General features: G+C 46.5%; 2 protein-coding genes across 3 annotated transcripts in view; one reads left to right on the top strand and one right to left on the bottom strand.

Annotated features, from left to right (window-relative positions):
- RELB (RELB proto-oncogene, NF-kB subunit) overlaps nucleotides 1-9,276 on the top strand; it is a 116,340-nt gene extending 107,064 nt beyond the window's left edge. For both annotated transcript variants that reach the window (XM_063937597.1, XM_063937596.1), the window contains exons 9-12: nucleotides 1,462-1,677; nucleotides 2,488-2,553; nucleotides 2,630-2,701; nucleotides 8,031-9,276. In XM_063937597.1, coding sequence (XP_063793667.1) covers nucleotides 1,462-1,677; nucleotides 2,488-2,553; nucleotides 2,630-2,701; nucleotides 8,031-8,347 — 671 coding nt within the window. In that variant the 3' untranslated portion in view covers nucleotides 8,348-9,276. The remainder of the gene's footprint in view (nucleotides 1-1,461; nucleotides 1,678-2,487; nucleotides 2,554-2,629; nucleotides 2,702-8,030) is intronic.
- On the bottom strand, nucleotides 6,701-18,869 carry LOC134949174 (probable zinc transporter protein DDB_G0282067). Its single transcript, XM_063937598.1, has 3 exons — nucleotides 18,556-18,869; nucleotides 10,386-10,769; nucleotides 6,701-10,075 (listed from the first exon to the last, which is right to left on the bottom strand). Exons 1-3 carry the CDS (start codon nucleotides 18,611-18,613, stop codon nucleotides 9,504-9,506), a joined length of 1,014 nt encoding a protein of 337 aa, XP_063793668.1. The 5' UTR covers nucleotides 18,614-18,869; the 3' UTR covers nucleotides 6,701-9,503.
- Nucleotides 18,870-19,344: the final 475 nt, after the last annotated feature.

Raw genomic sequence — 19,344 nt, 5'->3', positions numbered from 1 at the left:
TCTGCAGCAATCCACCAATCAGGCCTGTATGGTAGAGTGGCCAGACAGAAGCCACTCCTTAGTAAAAAGCACATGGCAGCCTGCCTGGAGTTTGCAAAATGCACCCGAAGGACTCTCCGACCATGAGAAACAAAATTCTCTGGTCTGATGAGACAAAGATTGAACTCTTTGGTGTGAATGCCAGGCGTCATGTTTGGAGGAAACCAGGCACTGCTCATCACCAGGCCAATACCATCCCTATAGTGAAGCATGGTGGTGGCAGCATCATGCTGTGGGGATGTTTTTCAGCTGCACAAACTGGGACACCAGTCAGGATAGAGGAAAAGATGAATGCAGCAACATACAGAGACATCCTGGATGAAAGCCTACTCCAGAGCACTCTTGACCTCAGTCTGGGGCGACTGTTCATCTTACAGCAGGACAACGACCCTAAGCACACAGCCAAGATATCAAAGGAGTGGCTTCAGGACAACTCTGTGAATGTCCTTGAGTGGCCCAGCCAGAGCCCAGACTTGAATCCTCTTGAACATCTCTGGAGAGATCTAAAAATGCCTGTGCACTGACACTTCCCATCCAACCTGATGGAGCTTGAGAGGTGCTGCAAAGAGGAATGTGCGAAACCAACCAAAGATAGGTGTGCCAAGCTTGTGGCATCATATTCAAAAAGACTTGAGGCTGTAATTGCTGCCAAAGGTGCATCAACAAAGTATTGAGCAAAGGCTGTGAATACTTATGTAGATTTGATTTATTGGTTTTTTATTTTTAATAAATTTGCAAAAATAAAAAAAAAACCCTTTTTTTTTACATTGTCATTATGGCGTATATGACGCTTCTACAATGTTATGCTAATGTTGCTGATCTTGTTATTTACAATGGGGTTCATTCCGAGTGGATTGCTCGCTGACGATTTTCGCAGCGCAGCGATCAGGTAAAAAAAGGCAAAACTGCGCATGCGTATGCACTGCAATGCGCACGCGCGTCGTACGGGTACAAACAGCATCGTTGCTGTGCAATGCATCTAGTGACGATTCCATTCGCACAGCCGATCGCAAGGAGATTGGCAGGAAAAGGGCGTTTATGGGTGTCAACTGAATGTTTTCTGGGAGTGGTAGGAAAAACGCAGGCGTTTGCTGGGCGGGTATCTGACGTCAATTCCGGGACCTCCGTCGCACAGGATAAGTAACTTCAGGGCTGGTCTTGTTTTGCACATACTGTTTTTGTACCGCTCAGCTGCACATGCGATCGCACACTTGCAAAGCGAAAATACACTCCCCCGTGGGCGGCGACTATGCGTTTGCACGGCTGCAAAAAGTAGCTCGCAAGCGATCAACTCGGAATGAGGGCCAATGTCCTTTACTTACTGTGTGTGAAGATGTCTGACGGTTAGTCACTGCCAGTTTAATGATTGCATTGTGCATTGCCTGTGTAACCCATTGCATATTTTGTACACGAATGTCTCAGAGGACATCCAGGTGATGTTCGTGGACAGTACGTGGGAAGCCCGTGCTGATTTCTCGCAGGCTGATGTGCACAGACAAATCGCCATCGTCCTGAAGACTCCACCATATCATGATCTGCACATCACAGACCCAGCTTGTGTCCAAGTCTGTCTACAGAGGATCACAGATGGGATCCGCAGCGAAGGACTGGTCTTCACGTACATGCCGCGGCACAACAGTAAGTGTGTGCAATAAGGGTGTCGCCACTGGTCTGTCAAATTTGTGTGTGGGAGACTTCCAGGACGTTTTCTGTGTATTTCTATATTATATATACCGTTACTTCTATTATCTTGGTATTTTTTAGTTATATTATATAAAGTATATGAAAGCTCAACATTGGCAATGGACCTAATTCAGACCTGATCTCTAGCAAGCGATTTTTGCACTGCTGCGATCAGATAGTCGCTGCCTACAGGGGTGATTGTATTTTAGCTGTGCAAGTGTGCGAACGCATGTGTAGCAGAGGTGTACAAACAGATCTTGTGCAGTCTCTGCACAGCCCAGGACTTACTCAGCCGCTGCGATCCCATCAGCCTGTCCGGTCCCGGAATTGACGCCAGACACCCGCCCTGCAAACTCTTGGACACGCCTGCATTTTTCCAACCACTCCCTGAAAACGGTCAGTTGCCACCCACAAACGCCCTCTTCCTGTCAATCTCCTTGCGAACGCCCGTGCGAATAGATTCTTTGCACAAACCCATCGCTGAGCGGCGATCCACTTTGCAATCGTGCGACGCGCCTGCGCATTGCCGTGCAATGCATGCGCAGTTTAGACCTGATAGCCCGCTGTGCAAAAACGCCGCCTAACGATCAGGTCTGAATTACCCCCAATGTTACGTTAGAATCATTCTGAAGATACCCGAAATGAACTTGGGGGTCTGCACGTGACCCTTTTGGACTTTTTGGACCACCATAGCTCTGTGTAGTATTTTTATACATAATCGTCCCATGCATATATTCATCATATGCCTTAAACCTTCCGTTGCAGATTCCTACAGCCTGCACAAAAAGCGTCCCCGTCTCAGCTGCCCGCTAGACGAGTTTAATGGCCCCGGTAGGTACTAGGCACCACTACATGCTCTCATCTAAGATTACACTGTACATCCTCTTATACTATCATGTCCCCACAGATCCACATGGGATTGAGTTGAAAAGAAAGCAAGCAAGACCAGATTACATGAATCACTGTACTTCTAATGCAGGTAAGTACCCACCACTTATAATGCATTACGTAGACATAATCGTATCCTAATGATATATGTACAACAGAACAAAAGTGGAAAAAGGTTCAGGTAAATAAGTGACCGAGAACAGTTATGGCGATGTATGTCTTTAAGATTTCTATAGTGACTTGGTCACATTTTGGTCTTCATCTTCCCGCACCGCTTCTCATTCCATCTGCTAGCTGCAGAGTAATAGTGGTCACCATTGGCTGCTTTGTGATTGGTGGTTGATAATGCTGCGCCTTCCCCACCAGCAGTCACAACTGTTATTCTGCTTCCTTATACTGTATATCGTGTTCTCCATGCCTCTTGGATTGTAAGCTCATTTGGGCACAGACTTCTTTACCTGCTATTTTAGGCCACTGTTTGTCATTAGTCTATTTCATGGTCTCTCAATAATCAGCACTGAAGAAGATTTCAGTGGGTTATAAATGAAAGATAATGATAAATGACAGTGATTTTCCGTTCACGCCAAGCTGGTGAAGAGCCAGGCATAAATTGCGGAGAATCGGGGGTGGGTATTTGTCTGTGTGCAGTCACCGCTGCATTGTTAGTGGTTTAGTCAGTTGGGTAATTAAGCTCCCCTTTTAGTCAGACTGTTCCCTTAGTTTAGAAAATGTGTTTTATTTACAGTATAATACCCAGAATCCTCATCAAGCAATAGCTATTTCTTTTCTAGATATTGCTGTGACACATTCGCACAATGGATGCAATGATAGAATGGTAACAATTGAGAGTAATAATAAGCAATTAAATTGCAAGCTCTTCTGGTCAGACACTTCATTCCGTTGTAAGGTGCTGATTACATTTTGTGGTATCCTAGAAAGAAGCCTACAATCCTATAGGTATATGAGGAACAAAACAATACATACTATAAAAAGGACATGATGGAAATTCTACTTTGTTGGCCTTGGATTAATGTGTCCATCTAATCAGTATATTTATTTTTGTAGCAGTCTTAAGCATGTAACACTATGGGGTATATGCAATTGCGGGCGAATCGCGGCAAATTATCGCCGTTTTTTTAATTCGACACAATTCGACAGGTGAATTCCGGCAGGTGGCTGCCGGAATTCACCATATTCAATGAAAAACGGATTCGACATTCCCACGGGCGAAAAACGGTCGATTTGCCGGATTTTGCCGCGAATTGAAAAAACGGGAAAAACCCGGAAAAAAATGACGTGGGGTCTCCCCTCCAAAGCATAACCAGCCTCGGGCTCTTCGAGCTGGTCCTGGTTCTAAAAATCCGGGGAAAAAATTGACAGGGGATCCCCCATATTTTTAAAACCAGCACCGGGCTCTGCACCTGGTGCTGGTGCAAAAAATACGGGGGACAAAAAGAGTAGGGGTCCCCCGTATTTATTACACCAGCATCGGGCTCCACTAGCTGGACAGATAATGCCACAGCCGGGGTCACTTTTATACAGTGCCCTGCGGCCATGGCATTAAATATCCAACTAGTCACCCCTGGCCGGGGTACCCTGGGGGAGTGGGGACCCCTTTAATCAAGGGGTCCCCCCCCCAGCCACCCAAGCGCCAGGGGTGAAGCCCGAGGCTGTCCCCCCCATCCAAGGGCTGCGGATGGGAGGCTGATAGCCTTGAGAAAAATGTCAGAATATTGTTTTTTCCAGTAGTACTACAAGTCCCAGCAAGCCTCCCCCGCAAGCTGGTACTTGGAGAACCACAAGTACCAGCATGCAGGAGAAAAACGGGCCCGTTGGTACCTGTAGTACTACTGGGGGAAAAATACCCAAATAAAAACAGGACACACACACCGTGACAAGTACAACTTTATTACATACTGCCGACACACACATACTTACCTATGTTGACACGCCGACTGCCACAGTCTCAGACGATCCGAGGGTACCTGTGAAAAAATTATACTCACCTTCCAGCGTCCAGAGATAAATCCACGTCCAGAGTATAATCCAGGTACTTGGCAAAATAACAAAACGCAAAAACCCGTGCCAGCGGACTGAAAGGGGTCCCATATTGACACATGAGACCCCTTTCCCCGAATGTGCCGGGACCCCACGTGACTCCTGTCACTGAGGTCCCTTCAGCCAATCAGGAAGCGCTACTACGTGGCGCTCACCTGATTGGCTGTGCGCTGTCTGTGCTGTGACAGCGCATCGCACAGCTCTCTCCATTATATTCAATGGTGGGAACTTTGCCGTCAGCGGGGGGGTTACCCGCGGTCAGCCGCTGACCGGCGGGTGACCCCACCGCTAACCGCAAGGTTCCCACCATTGAATATAATGGAGAGGCTTTGCGATGCGCTGTCTGAGCTCAGACGCGCAGAGCCAATCAGCAGAGTGCAAGGACGTTGCACTCGCTGATTGGCTGAAGAGACCTTTCAGTGACAGCTGTCACGGAGAGGTCTCTGCATTCGGGGAAAGGGGTCTCATGTGTCAATATGGGACCCCTTTCAGTCCGCTGGCACGGGTTTTTGCGTTTTGTTATTTTGCCAAGTACCTGGATTATACTCTGGACGTGGATTTATCTCTGGACGCTGGAAGGTGAGTATAATTTTTTCACAGGTACCCTCGGATCGTCTGAGACTGTGGCAGTCGGCGTGTCAACATAGGTAAGTATGTGTGTGTCGGCAGTATGTAATAAAGTTGTACTTGTCACGGTGTGTGTGTCCTGTTTTTATTTGGGTATTTTTTTCCCAGTAGTACTACAGGTACCAGCGGGCCCGTTTTTCTCCCGCATGCTGGTACTTGTGGTTCTCCAAGTACCAGCTTGCGGGGGAGGCTTGCTGGGACTTGTAGTACTACTGGAAAAAACAATATTCTGACATTTTTCTCAAGGCTATCAGCCTCCCATCCGCAGCCCTTGGATGGGGGGGACAGCCTCGGGCTTCACCCCTGGCCCTTGGGTGGCTGGGGGGGGGGACCCCTTGATTGAAGGGGTCCCCACTCCCCCAGGGTACCCCGGCCAGGGGTGACTAGTTGGATATTTAATGCCACGGCCGCAGGGCACTGTATAAAAGTGACCCTCGGCTGTGGCATTATCTGTCCAGCTAGTGGAGCCCGATGCTGGTGTAAAAAATACGGGGGACCCCTACTCTTTTTGTCCCCTGTATTTTTTGCGCCAGCACCAGGCGCAGAGCCCGGTGCTGGTTTTAAAAATACGGGGGATCCCCTGTCAAATTTTTCCCCGCATTTTTAGAACCAGGACCAGCTTGAAGAGCCCGAGGCTGGTTATGCTTTGGAGGGGGGACCCCACGCCATTTTTTTCCTTGATTTTACCGTTCCAGCTATTTAAAAAAAAAAAAAAAATTTAAAAATATATAAATAATACTTGTGCCCAAGTCCAAAAAAGACTAACCAAGTACCTAATCCCTTCTAATATAAATAGATATGCTATTACCAAAAAAAAAAACACCAAAAAAAACATGTTTTACATTTTTTTTATTGGTTTCACCCTCCAAAGTGTGGCGGATTGAAAATGACGAATTTACTGTCTAAAAGCACTGTTGTCGAATTTCCAAACTTGAATTGAATACACTTTGGTCGAATTGCAGCACTTGTATCATTGCAGAAAAGTCGAATTTGACAAAAGTCGAATTTCAAAAAGTCGAATTTTGAAAGTCCGTTTTTTTGACGGAAAGCACTGAATTGCATTGACGATTTTTTTTTTTTGGCGAAAAATTTCGGGAATTCGACAATTTCGGGAATTCGACCGCAATTGCATATACCCCTATAGATCTAAGGGGACATTTACTAAGCAGTGATAAGAGCAGAGAAGTGAGCCAGTAGAGAAGTAGCCCCATCAACCAATCAACAGCCTCTGTATAACTTTATAGTGTGCAAATTATAGATTTTACTTCAGTGCTGATTGGTTGCCATGGGCACTTCTCCACTGGCTCACTTCTCCGCTCTTATCACTGCTTAGTAAATGTCCACTTAAGGGAGGGAGTTATACAAGCTCATTTGTGTACATGTACCACCGATGTCTCCAAAGGTCTACAGTATCATTATTCTTATCCTTTATTTACCTGGCGCCACAGAGCACCTAACAAAGTACAGAAACACCCGAGCAAAACAAGAAAACCAGTGATTTAGAGTACAAGGCAATGTAGGACATGTATATGGTATATGGACATGGCTGTATCAGCAGACATGACACTGGCCCTCATTCCGAGTTGTTCGCTCGGTAATTTTCTTCGCATCGCAGCGATTTTCCGCTAATTGCGCATGCGCAATGTTCGCACTGCGACTGCGCCAAGTAAATTTGCTAAGAAGTTTGGTATTTTACTCATGGCATTACAAGGTTTTTTCTTCGTTCTGGTGATCGGAGTGTGATTGACAGGAAGTGGGTGTTTCTGGGCGGAAACTGGACGTTTTATGGGAGTGTGTGAAAAAACGCTGCCTTTTCTGGGAAAAACGCGGGAGTGGCTGGAGAAACGGGGGAGTGTCTGGGCGAACGCTGGGTGTGTTTGTGACGTCAAACCAGGAACGACAAGCACTGAACTGATCGCATTGGAAGAGTAAGTCTCGAGCTACTCAGAAACTGCACAGAAAAATCTTTTCGCAATATTGCGAATACTTCGTTCGCAATTCTGCTAAGCTAAGATACACTCCCAGAGGGCGGCGACTTAGCGTGTGTACTGCTGCGAAAAGCGGCTAGCGAGCGAACAACTCGGAATGAGGGCCACTGACCTTAGTATCAGCTGAGAGTTAGGTGCCGTTGTAGGGAGTACAGTATGTTGTAGAAGATAGTCTAAGAGAGGGAAAAGCACATGAGGGGATAGGGTCCTGCTCGTGAGAGCTTACATTCTTAAGGGGAGGGGCAGACATACAGGGGTGGCACAGATAGGGAAGACTGAGAGTTATACACTTTTAATATATAATGACGTTATTTGGTACCTTAAAGGTTTTTTCCCATGTGTTATGATATTCCATGTAAAGTCCTTGTTTCTGCTCCTGGAAATTGTTAATAAGTGGAGTCATTTATCAGTATTAGTAGAACTAAGTTTATAACATTATTATTACTATTATTATTATTATTATTATTATAACTATGGGGTGGGGGGGGGGGGTCAGAATGTTTTGGTGTCAATAAGACTCCCCTCACTAGCCCTTTGACCAAAAAGTATAATGTCACTGGTTCTGGGTGATTTGATGGGCTGCATGCCTACAAGCACTGATTCAGCACTCCAAAAAATGTCTGCCTTTATTATGTGTAGGAAAAAGTTCACTTTAATTGGTACATACCATTTATATTTCAGGATTAATGAAAACTGTAAGGTAACCCGCTATCATTTTTCTCTTTTAATTCTTTAACCTTTGGTTAGACTTTGGCATGACCTTGCCGGATCCTTTCCCGCCATTTGATTACTTGTCTGGCGTTAATTTGACGGCAGCTGACCCTGCACTGGATGACGCCCCCCCATTTGAAGAGATGCCTTCAAACCTTGAAGTCCTCATGTCGTGGATACCCCAGGAGGTGGATGACATAGCAGCCCCATGTCACTTTGAAAACTTTGCACCCTGCACTGAGGACGAAGCAACAGCCAGCTTAGTAGGGTTCAGCCTCGCCCTCACAGGAGAACAAGAGAGGCGGTTCTCAGATTGCAGTTACCCAGAGGATACACAAATGGGTGGTTGCTGACCATTGGTCAGAAACATATGTCATCGTATATTGGGGGTCATTCCGAGTTGTTCGCTCGTTATTTTTTTCTCGCAACGGAGCGATTAGTCGCTAATGCGCATGCGCAATGTCCGCAGTGCGACTGCGCCAAGTAAATTTGCTATGCAGTTAGGAATTTTACTCACGGCATTACGAGGTTTTTTCTTCGTTCTGGTGATCGTAGTGTGATTGACAGGAAGTGGGTGTTTCTGGGCGGAAACTGGCCGTTTTATGGGAGTGTGTGAAAAAACGCTACCGTTTCTGGGAAAAACGCGGGAGTGGCTGGAGAAACGGAGCAGTGTCTGAGCGAACGCTGGGTGTGTTTGTGACGTCAAACCAGGAACGACAAGCACTGAACTGATCGCACTGGCAGAGTAAGTCTCGAGCTACTCAGAAACTGCACAGAGAAGTCTTTTCGCAATATTGCGAATCTTTCGTTCGCAATTTTGATAAGCTAAGATTCACTCCCAGTAGGCGGCGGCTTAGCGTGTGCAAAGCTGCTAAAAGCAGCTTGCGAGCGAACAACTCGGAATGAGGGCCATTAGCTGGAAGTAATTCGCAGATGGTGCTTCCTCCCCTTATTTTTGGCAAGTTCTAACTGGATGGAAATCCGATATCGAGAGGTTCTGATGGTGTTTGTAAATAGAGATATCAGTATACTCACAATCTCGGCATTAAGACTGAAAATCCCACTACATCACAAAAAGTGTAAATAAGACCTTGGATGATATAATGGACAAAGACATTTACTAAATACTTATAAACTACTACCTTAATCCTAACCTCCAAAGTAGGTGACTACCATGGTTAGCACTCTTTTTGGGTAAATTCATTTGATAAGAAATGACAAGAAACTTAACGCACTAACTGTTTTTGTATGTAGATATTAAAACAACATATTTTTTAAAAAACACTGTGTTATACATATGTGGTCTGTGGATGGTCAGGGGGCTAGAAGCGGTCTGAATGGTGCAGGTCTTTTGTCCCATCCAAAAGGAGGTTAATATAAAGTCAATGTCACTATTTCTGCCCTTTTTTTCAGTAGACACAGGTGGCTGTGGGTTCACTTTCTACAGTTTATATCTTCCTAAGCACTTACTGTTGCCCTGTGGATTTCAATTACATGCCTTGTCCAGCCTCAGGTGCACATGTTGGCCAAGATTAAATCATTGCTTATAGAATGTGTGGACTTGCAGCAGGAGTGGTGAACACAGCTGGGCCCACAAGCCAAAGCACAGGGCCCAGGAATTCCAAACTCTGGCTGTATGGTCAGCTCTCTGATGCCGTGGTGCTTAAATAGAATCCTGGCCTGGCTTACGATATTCTTGTATGCCTCCAGTCCAGAACAGTGAATGTGTAGAGATGCTACACCATGTCCTGGGGCAAGGGCCCACATATGAAGCTCATGATATCCCTCATGGCCGCAGAGTGTGTCCAGATCCATTTTTACACTTTGTAACTCTGTAGAGGTTGGCACAGCCTGGAGGAGTACACGGCCATTTTGAACAATGTCAGAGTAGACTGAAGCAACCATGATTGTTATAGAAACCAATGAGAGAGCAGGATCTAAGTAGTGTACAGCAGGGTGACTAAACAGATGCAGCAACAAGCTGCTGGTGAGGAGCAGGGATGAAGGTGCCAAGGAACACAGCATGCGCAGAACCAGCCGCCATCTTTGTTTCTGTAGTTGCACTCTTGCTAGACACAGACCTGGTTAGCAGAAGGGTAGAGAACACAGGTTTCAGCTAACCTAGAGTTACTAATAAGGCCTAGTAGATGTGAGCTCAGGGCAGATAAATAAAGAAGCTGGACATATTTTACCATGTCAGAAATTAGCTTCAACATTTTGCTGCACGAGAAAGCAAATTATATGTACATTCTTTATTCAAAACCAAGTAAGTGCTGATTTAAGATCCTGTAAAATGAACTTTGATCCATGTCATTTAAAATAACTTTAAAATTGCTACCTTACAGTTTGCTTCCATACCAACGTAATTTCTCATCATAGAACAAGCCTCACCTTGAAAAGCTCCAGTGACCGCCATATATATGACATTAAACAGCAGACCCAGCACTCCAGCCACGAGGATGAGAGCCGGACGGTGAGAGTGGTGAGGATGCACAAGATGTCCCAGCGACCCTAGTGTGAGAGACAGGCAAAGGGAAGAGAGGAGGAGAGGAGAGAGTAGCGAAAAGAGAGTCGGAAGTCGGGCCTGGGCATGTGCGGGCAAGGAGGATGAGTAGGAAAGGATGAGCTCTGGGCACAGTGCAATGAGCAGAGAGAGTGTGTGCGCGGAGTCCGCCAGTGTGAGCAGCGAGTCTGACAGTCTACTCATTATGATCTGGGTGAGGACGACCGCAAAAGCGACAGCGGAGAGCAGGATATGAGACACCATTTTGATAACTAAATGAAAAGAAAACGGAAAAAAAGGAGGAAGAGAAGTGTGAGTGAGATACAAATACATCAATGGGGTTCAATTCAGACATACTGTAGGTCTCTCAATGGCAACCTTATTCAGCCTGTAAATTTGTTACCCTGAGCAAAGTAAAATAGCTAGCAAGTCAGCAGCCAGAAGTACTACAGACTGCGTTACTTTGGAGCTGTACTCAGCCACGTGGTGAGTGCAGAATAAACCTCATGTAGGACACGGATCATTGAACTCTATGGAGAATGTTCACTCTAAGCACAACATTTCTAGAGAGGGATAGAACAGACCATGACCTCTCCTTGCTGTATTTTATTGCCTTCTCAAACCATTTCACCTCCCACTATAGCACTGTCTGGTAGTTTGCTCACTAATCCACATACCAGATAGCGTTTATATTGCAGTCACTATGTGGTGGCTCGGGTGGAATGTCACGTGACAAGACCCTTGGGTATTTTACCGTAACCTCACAGGTGGGAAAAATCCATCCTTAACCTTGATTGGCAATGAAATAACTTTCTGCATCAATAGCCCTAATTCTAAAAGTTCAGTTCAATTTAAAAAAAACAAAAAAAAAATACATTTTGGAATCCTTAGTGAGCCTCCCGTCTCCTTCCCATCTCATAACCAAGGGAAAGTTTGGGAGTAAATGCACATTAAGACCCCATGGGTCTTAATGAAAGACTAGAACTCAGTGCTATTCACCTAAACCCTCTGTCTGCTGATGATGCGGTGTCACCACTATCCCTGTCCTGGCCCACTTGCAACTCCCTTCCAGGATCTCCCGGGGACTGGTCTTTAAAAGTAGGCAAAGTAGAACGAAACGTTCCGCTGTAGTAACACTGTTGCTCCATAGCAACAACGAACTCAGCTTTGTCTGCAAGTATGAGCAACAAATAAAAGAGATTTCGGCTAGTGTTAATATGGCAATGACAAGTATCATTGTAGCATAACTTTAACACTTAAAACAAAATCCACTTTTAGAATATTCTCTGTGACATTTCTTTATAGAATATGTGCTTTTGCTTTTTTTTTTACAATATGGGGTTTACGTTTTCAGTACAATGACCTGTAACTTGTCACTGTTTAATTACCCATATATACATGTACTGTACAATAAACAAGCACCATAAAACAAGGGTAAGTAAAAAAAAAAAAAAAAAAAGTGTGTGTGTGTATATATATATATATATATATTTCTCTGACGTCCTAGTGGATGCTGGGGACTCCGTAAGGACCATGGGGAATAGCGGCTCCGCAGGAGACTGGGCACAGCTAAGAAAGATTTAGGACTACCTGGTGTGCACTGGCTCCTCCCACTATGACACTCCTCCAGACTTCAGTTAGAATCCTGTGCCCGGCCGAGCTGGATGCACACTAGGGGCTCTCCTGAGCTCCTAGAGAGAAAGTATATTTTAGGTTTTTTATTTTACAGTGAGATCTGCTGGCAACAGACTCACTGCAGCGAGGGACTAAGGGGAGAGAAGCGAACCTACCTAACTGGTGGTAGCTTGGGCTTCTTAGGCTACTGGACACCATTAGCTCCAGAGGGATTGACCGCATGGAACCGGCCATTGGTGTTCGGTCCCGGAGCCGCGCCGCCGGCCCCCCTTACAGAGCCAGAAGCAAGAAGAATCCGGAAAATCGGCGGCAGAAGACATCAGTCTTCACCAAGGTAGCGCACAGCACTGCAGCTGTGCGCCATTGCTCCTCATACACACTTCACACTCTGGTCACTGAGGGTGCAGGGCGCTGGGGGGGGGCACCCTGAGAAGCAATAAATACACCTTGGCTGGCAAATATATCACAATATATAGCCCCAGAGGCTTTATATGTGATAAATACCCCTGCCAGAATCCATAAAAAAGCGGGAGAAAAGTCAGCGAAAAAGGGGCGGAGCTATCTCCCTCAGCACACTGGCGCCATTTTCTCTGCACAGTGCAGCTGGAAGACAGCTCCCCAGGCTCTCCCCTGTATTTTTCAGGCTCAAAGGGTTAAAAAGAGAGGGGGGGGCACTAAATTTAGGCGCAATATTGTTTATACAAGCAGCTATTGGGGGAAAAATCACTCAGTTATAGTGTTAATCCCTGCATTATATAGCGCTCTGGTGTGTGCTGGCATACTCTCTCTCTGTCTCCCCAAAGGACTTTGTGGGGTCCTGTCCTCAGTCAGAGCATTCCCTGTGTGTCGGTACGGCTGTGTCGACATGTGGGATGAGGAAGGTTACGTGGAGGTGGAGCAGAGGCCGATAAATGGGATGTCGCCCCCTGTGGGGCCGACACCAGAGTGGATGGATAGGTGGAATGTATTAACCGACAATGTCAACTCCTTACATAGAAGGCTGGATGACGTAAAACAGATGTGGGACAGCCGGCTTCTCAGCCCGCGCCTGCCCAGGCGTCTCAAAGGCTATCAGGGGCTCAAATAAAAGCGCCCGTTACCTCAGATGGCAGACACAGATGTCGACACGGAGTCTGACTCCAGTGTCGACGGGGTTGAGACATATACACAATCCACTAGGAACATCCGTTACATGATCTCGGCAATGAAAAATGTGTTACACATTTCTGATATGAACCCAAGTACCACATAAAAGGGGTTTTATTTTTGGGGAGAAAAAGCAGCCAGTGTTTTGTTCCCCCATCAGATGAATGAATGAAGTGTGTAAAGTAGCGTGGGTTCCCCCCGATAAGAAACTGGTAATTTCTAAAAAGTTACTGATGGCGTACCCTTTCCCGCCAGAGGATAGGTCACGTTGGGAGATATCCCTTAGGGTGGATAAGGCGCTCACACGTTTGTCAAAAAAGGTGGCACTGCCGTCTTAGGATACGGCCACCTTGAAGGAGCCTGCTGATAAAAAGCAGGAGGCTATCCTGAAGTCTGTATATACACACACTCAGGTTATATACTGAGACCTGCAATTGCCTCAGCATAAATAGTGCTGCTGCAGCGTGGTCTGATACCCAGTCAGATAATATTAATACTCTAAGACAGGGATAATAGTTTGCTAACATAGAGCATATTAAAGACGTCGTCTTAGATATAAAGGATGCACAGAGGGATATTTGCCGGCTGGCATCCAAAATTAATGCAATGTCCATTCTGCCAGGAGGGTATTAGAAACTCGGCAGTGGACAGGTGATGCTGCCTATAAAAGGCACATGGAGATTCTGCCTTATAAGGGTAAGGAATTGTTTGGGGATGGTCTCTGGGACCTCGTATCCACAGCAACAGCTGGGAAGAAATTTTTTTACCTCAGGTTTCCTTCACAGCATAAGAAAGCACTGTATTTTCAGGTACAGTCCTTTCGGCTTCAGAAAAGCAAGCGGGTCAAAGACGCTTCCTTTCTGCACAGAGACAAGGGAAGAAGGAAAAAGCTGCACCAGCAGCCAGTTCCCAGGATCAAAAATCTTCCCCCGCTTCCTCTGAGTCCACCGCATGACGTTGGGGCTCCACAGGTGGAGACAGGTGCGGTAGGGGCGCGTCTCGGGAACTTCAGGGACCAGTGGGCTTGCCCACTGGTGGATCCCTAGGTTCTGAAAATAGTATCACAGGGATACAGGCTGGAGTTCGAGGCGACTCCCCCTCGCCGTTACCTCACATCAGCCTTGCCTGCTGCCCTCGGAGAAAGGTAGTACTGGCGGCAATTCACAAGCTGTACTTCCAGCAGGTGAAATCAAGGTACCCCTCCTTCAACAAGGCCGGGGTTACTATTCCAAAATGTTGTGGTACCGAAACCAGACGGTTCGGTAGGACCCATTCTAAAATTGAAAGCCTTGAACACTTATATACGAAGGTTCAAGTTCAAAATGGAATCGCTCAGGGCGATTATTGCAAGCCTGGAGAATTTCATGGTATCACTGGACATCAAGGATGCTTACCTGCATGTCCCTATTTACCCTCTTCACCAGGAGTACCTCAAAATTGTGGTACAGGATTGTCATTACCAATTCCAGACGTTGCCGTTGGTCTGTCCCCGGCACCGAGGTATTTACCAAGGTAATGGCCGAAATAATTATCCCGTACTTGGACGATCTCCTTATAAAGGCGAGGTCCAGGGAGCAGTTGTTCGGCGGAGTAGCACTATCTCGGGAAGTGCTACAACAGCATGGCTGGATTCTGAATATTCCAAAGTCGCAGCTGGTTCCTACTACTGTTCCTGGGTATGGTTCTGGACACAGAACAGGATAAAAAGGGTTTCTCCCGGAGGAGAAGTCCAAGGAGTTGTCGTCTCTAGACAGAGACCTCCTAATACGTATACAGGTGTCGGTGCATCAATGCACGCGAGCCCTGGGAAGGATGGTAGCTTCTTACGAAGAAATTCCATTCGCCAGGTCCCATGCAAGGATTTTCCAGTGGGATCTGTTGGACAAGTGGTCCGGGTCGCATCTTCAGATGCATCGGCGGATAACCCTGTCTCCAAGGGCCAGGGTGTCGCTGTTGTGGTGGCTGCAGAGTGCTCATCTTCTAGGGGGCCGCAGATTCGGCTTACAGGACTGGGTCCTGGTGACCACGGATGCCAGCCTTCGAGGCTGGGGGGCAGTCACACAGGGAAGAAACTTCCAAGGCTATGGAAAAGTCAGGAGACTTCCCTACACATAAATATTCTGGAACTAAGGGCCATTTACAATGCCCTAAGTCAGGCTAGACCCTGCTTCAACACCGGCCGGTGCTGATCCAGTCAGACAACATCACGGCGGTCGCTCATGTAAACCGACAGGGCGGCACAAGAAGCAGGATGGCGATGGCAGAAGCCACAAGGATTCTCCGATGAGCGGAAAATCATGTGTTAGCACTGTCAGCAGTGTTCATTCCCGGAGTGGACAACTGAGAAGCAGACTTTCTCAGAAGACACGACCTCCACCCGGGAGAGTGGGGACTTCATCCAGAAGTTTTCCAAATGATTGTACACCGTTGGGAAAGGCCACAGGTGGACATGATGGCATCCCGCCTCAACAAAAAGCTACAAAGATATTGCGCCAGGTCAAGGGACCCTCAGGCGATAGCTGTGGACGCTCTGGTAACACCGTGGGTGTACCAGTCGGTGTATGTGTTCCCTTCTCTGCCTCTCTTACCCAGGGTAATGAGAATAATAAGAAGGAGAGGAGTAAGAACTATACTCATTGTTCCGGGTTGGCCAAGAAGAGCTTGGTAACCAGAACTCCAAGAAATGATCTCAGAGGACCCATGGCCTCTGCCGCTCAGACAGGACCTGCTGCAGCAGGGGGCCTGTCGGTTCCAAGACGTACCGCGACTGCGTTTGACGGCATGGCGGTTGAACGCCGGATCCTGAAGGAAAAGGGCATTCCGGAGGAAGTCATTCCTACGCTTATTAAAGCTAGAAAAGATGTAACCGTACAACATTATCACCGCATATGGCGAAAATATGTTGCGTGGTGTGAGGCCAGGAAGGCCCCAACGGAGGAACTCCAGCTAGGTCGATTTCTGCACTTCCTACAGTTAGGGGTGACTATGGGCCTAAAACTGGGTTCCATTAAGGTCCAGATTTCGGCTCTGTCGATTTTCTGCCAAAAAGAACTGGCTTCACTGCCTGAAGTTCAGACATTTGTCAAGGGAGTGCTGCATATTCAGCCTCCTTTTGTGCCTCCAGTGGCACCGTGGGACCTCAACGTGGTGTTGGGTTTCCTAAAGTCACATTGGTTTGAGCCACTCAAAACCGTGGATTTAAAATATCTCACGTGGAAAGTGGTCATGCTTTTGGCCTTGGCTTCGGCAAGGCGTGTGTCAGAATTGGTGGCTTTGTCATGTAAAAGCCCCTATTTGATTTTCCATATGGATAGGGCAGAATTGAGGACTCGTCCCCAGTTTCTTCCTAAGGTGGTATCAGCTTTTCACTTGAACCAACCTATCGTGGTGCCTGCGGCTACTAGGGACTTGGAGGACTCCAAGTTACTGGACGTAGTCAGGGCCTTGAAAATTTATGTTTCCAGGACGGCTGGAGTCAGGAAGACTGACTCGCTATTTATCCTGTATGCACCAAACAAGATGGGTGCTCCTGCTTCAAAGCAGACTATTGCTCGCTGGATTTGTAGCACAATTCAGCCTGCGCATTCTGTGGCTGGCCTGCTGCAGCCTAAATCTGTAAAAGCCCATTCCACGAGGAAAGTGGGCTCTTCTTGGGCGGCTGCCCGAGGGGTCTCGGGTTTACAACTTTGCCGAGCTGCTACTTGGTCAGGGGCAAACACGTTTGCAAAATTCTACAAATTTGATACCCTGGCTGAGGAGGACCTTGAGTTCTCTCATTCGGTGCTGCAGAGTCATCCGCACTCTCCCGCCCGTTTGGGAGCTTTGGTATAATCCCCATGGTCCTTACGGAGTCCCCAGCATCCACTAGGACGTCAGAGAAAATAAGATTTTACTCACCGGTAAATCTATTTCTCGTAGTCCGTAGTGGATGCTGGGCGCCCGTCCCAAGTGCGGACTGTCTGCAATACTTGTATATAGTTATTGTTAACTACAAGGGTTATTGTTGAGCCATCTTTTGAGAGGCTCTGTTGTGTTCATACTGTTAACTGGGTATATTATCACGAGTTATACGGTGTGATTGGTGTGGCTGGTATGAGTCTTACCCGGGATTCAAAATCCTTCCTTATTGTGTCAGCTCTTCCGGGCACAGTATCCTTACTGAAGTCTGGAGGAGGGTCATAGTGGGAGGAGCCAGTGCACACCAGGTAGTCCTAAATCTTTCTTAGCTGTGCCCAGTCTCCTTCCGGAGCCGCTATTCCCCATGGTCCTTACGGAGTCCCCAGCATCCACTACGGACTACGAGAAATAGATTTACCGGTGAGTAAAATCTTATTTTTTTTATATATATATATATATATATATATATATATATATATATATATACATACACACACACACACACACACACAAACACACAGTCATCCCTTTGCAGGTTTTCCCGTAAATACATGTAGGCGTACTGTGTAATTTTAGTGTTCCAAAACAATATATACAATGGAATTTTTTTTTAATGCACACAATGGGGGGAGATTCAAATGTCTGAAAAGCCCTGTCTATTAGATAGGAAAAAACAGACTCCCAACCGACTTTTCAAACATTTGAATCTCCCCCAATATGTAAATTCATGGACATAACAGTAAGGCAAAAAAAAAACAATCTGCAAGTGGCACATTTCCTTAAAAATCAGCGGCCACCTTAAATGTATTAATATGTATCAAAAAGACACATAGAACATGATGTTTGTTTCAACCCATTCCTCTGGTTGCCCCTGATACCTGTTCCAGCTGCATACAAAAGTGAGGAATGGGACAAATTATTCCAGTATTATAAAAGTAGTCTTGGTAGAACTAGAGGCAGACATCCTGTGGCTCTCCAATGGTTGTGGGACTAAAAGTGTCAGCATTCATTGCAAGCCTCAGAACATCTAGTTCCACAGTAGCCACAGAGAAACATGGTGCTTGAGTAATGAAAGGGTGCACAGGTGCATTTCTGTATACACTGTTATCTATTGAGATACGTTATTATGAAGACAGTAGGCTGGTGTGAAAAGCTGCCCCACTGGAAGAGGTGGGATGTGAGACGACAAGAGCTATTGCAAACAACTGTTCCCAGCTCATTAGTTTTCATCCATGTCACGCTTTCTCTCTCTTCTTGGAAAGTTTCCTGCTCGTTCCCTGCCCCCTTCCAGCTTCTTGCTCGCTGTCTGTCTCACACAGTTGCTGAGAACCTCTCTCATTTCTCTTTCTTTCCTTTCCTCACTCTCACTTTTCCACTTACCTTGTTTCTCTTCTCCCACTTTCTCCCTCTCACTTGTGTCTGTAGTCTTCCCGTCCATGGATCATGTGCTGGTCACACTCCCCCTTCCTTATGTCCCAGGGTCACTGTCAGCTGCTCTCCACCACCCCTCTCTCCCCCCTGGGGCACCACTGCTCCCACCTTGAATTCTCCAGGCTCCAACACAACATGCGTCTGTTTCTCAGTTTCCCATCAGTTGCTTTATTGATCACATATCCCCCTCTTCTCTGTGTCTCTCCTGCCCCCTCCCAATCCATGCACTCCTTTCTCCACTCTCTCTCAGCTGACACTAAAACAAAGCCCATTTATATACAGCTATCAGGAGAGGAAAGCAGATGAGAATATCCAATGGCCTGGTGCCAGGGGGGGGGGGTAAAAGGAACTTGGCCACCCTGCCCTAGCAATAAATGCTGTGCTACAGTACATGACAGAATTCCCTAGCAGTGTCTTATCGTACCGTTAGCTGTTCTAAGTCCAGGAATGTCATTACATCAGCAGTTTTTATAATCACAAATACAAATATCTTTGTATCCGGGAGTGACAGATTATTATTTCATTTTTCTGCTCAGTACTGAACATAATTAACTTTTATAAGCTAGTACCAGGCAGCAGCTCACGACTGATCACCTCCTTCTGTTTTTGGGGAATTATATTGAAGACAGTGGGCCTGATCCAGAGTTGAAGGCAACTTGGACATATTTGCCCCTATCGGTACCCTTGGTTTCATAGCTGGCATCATTATCAGTGCCCACTTGTACAAGACTCATCCTT

The sequence above is a fragment of the Pseudophryne corroboree genome, chromosome 8 (assembly GCF_028390025.1).
Source record: "Pseudophryne corroboree isolate aPseCor3 chromosome 8, aPseCor3.hap2, whole genome shotgun sequence".
In the NCBI taxonomy this organism is placed as follows: domain Eukaryota; kingdom Metazoa; phylum Chordata; class Amphibia; order Anura; family Myobatrachidae; genus Pseudophryne; species Pseudophryne corroboree.
Note: the sequence above shows the minus strand (reverse complement) of the source record. Positions and strands in the feature narration are given on the sequence as shown.

What these genes read in the sequence shown, in the direction of transcription:
- LOC134949174 (XM_063937598.1), bottom strand. Translation starts at nt 18,613, where the DNA reads ATGGACGGGAAGACTACAGACACAAGTGAGAGGGAGAAAGTGGGAGAA. An exon ending in AGTGGGAGAAGAGAAACAAG is followed by an intron (nt 10,770 to 18,555) that starts GTAAGTGGAAAA and finishes CTTTTCATTTAG; the next exon opens with TTATCAAAATGGTGTCTCAT. An exon ending in GGTCACTGGAGCTTTTCAAG is followed by an intron (nt 10,076 to 10,385) that starts GTGAGGCTTGTT and finishes TCTGCTAACCAG; the next exon opens with GTCTGTGTCTAGCAAGAGTG.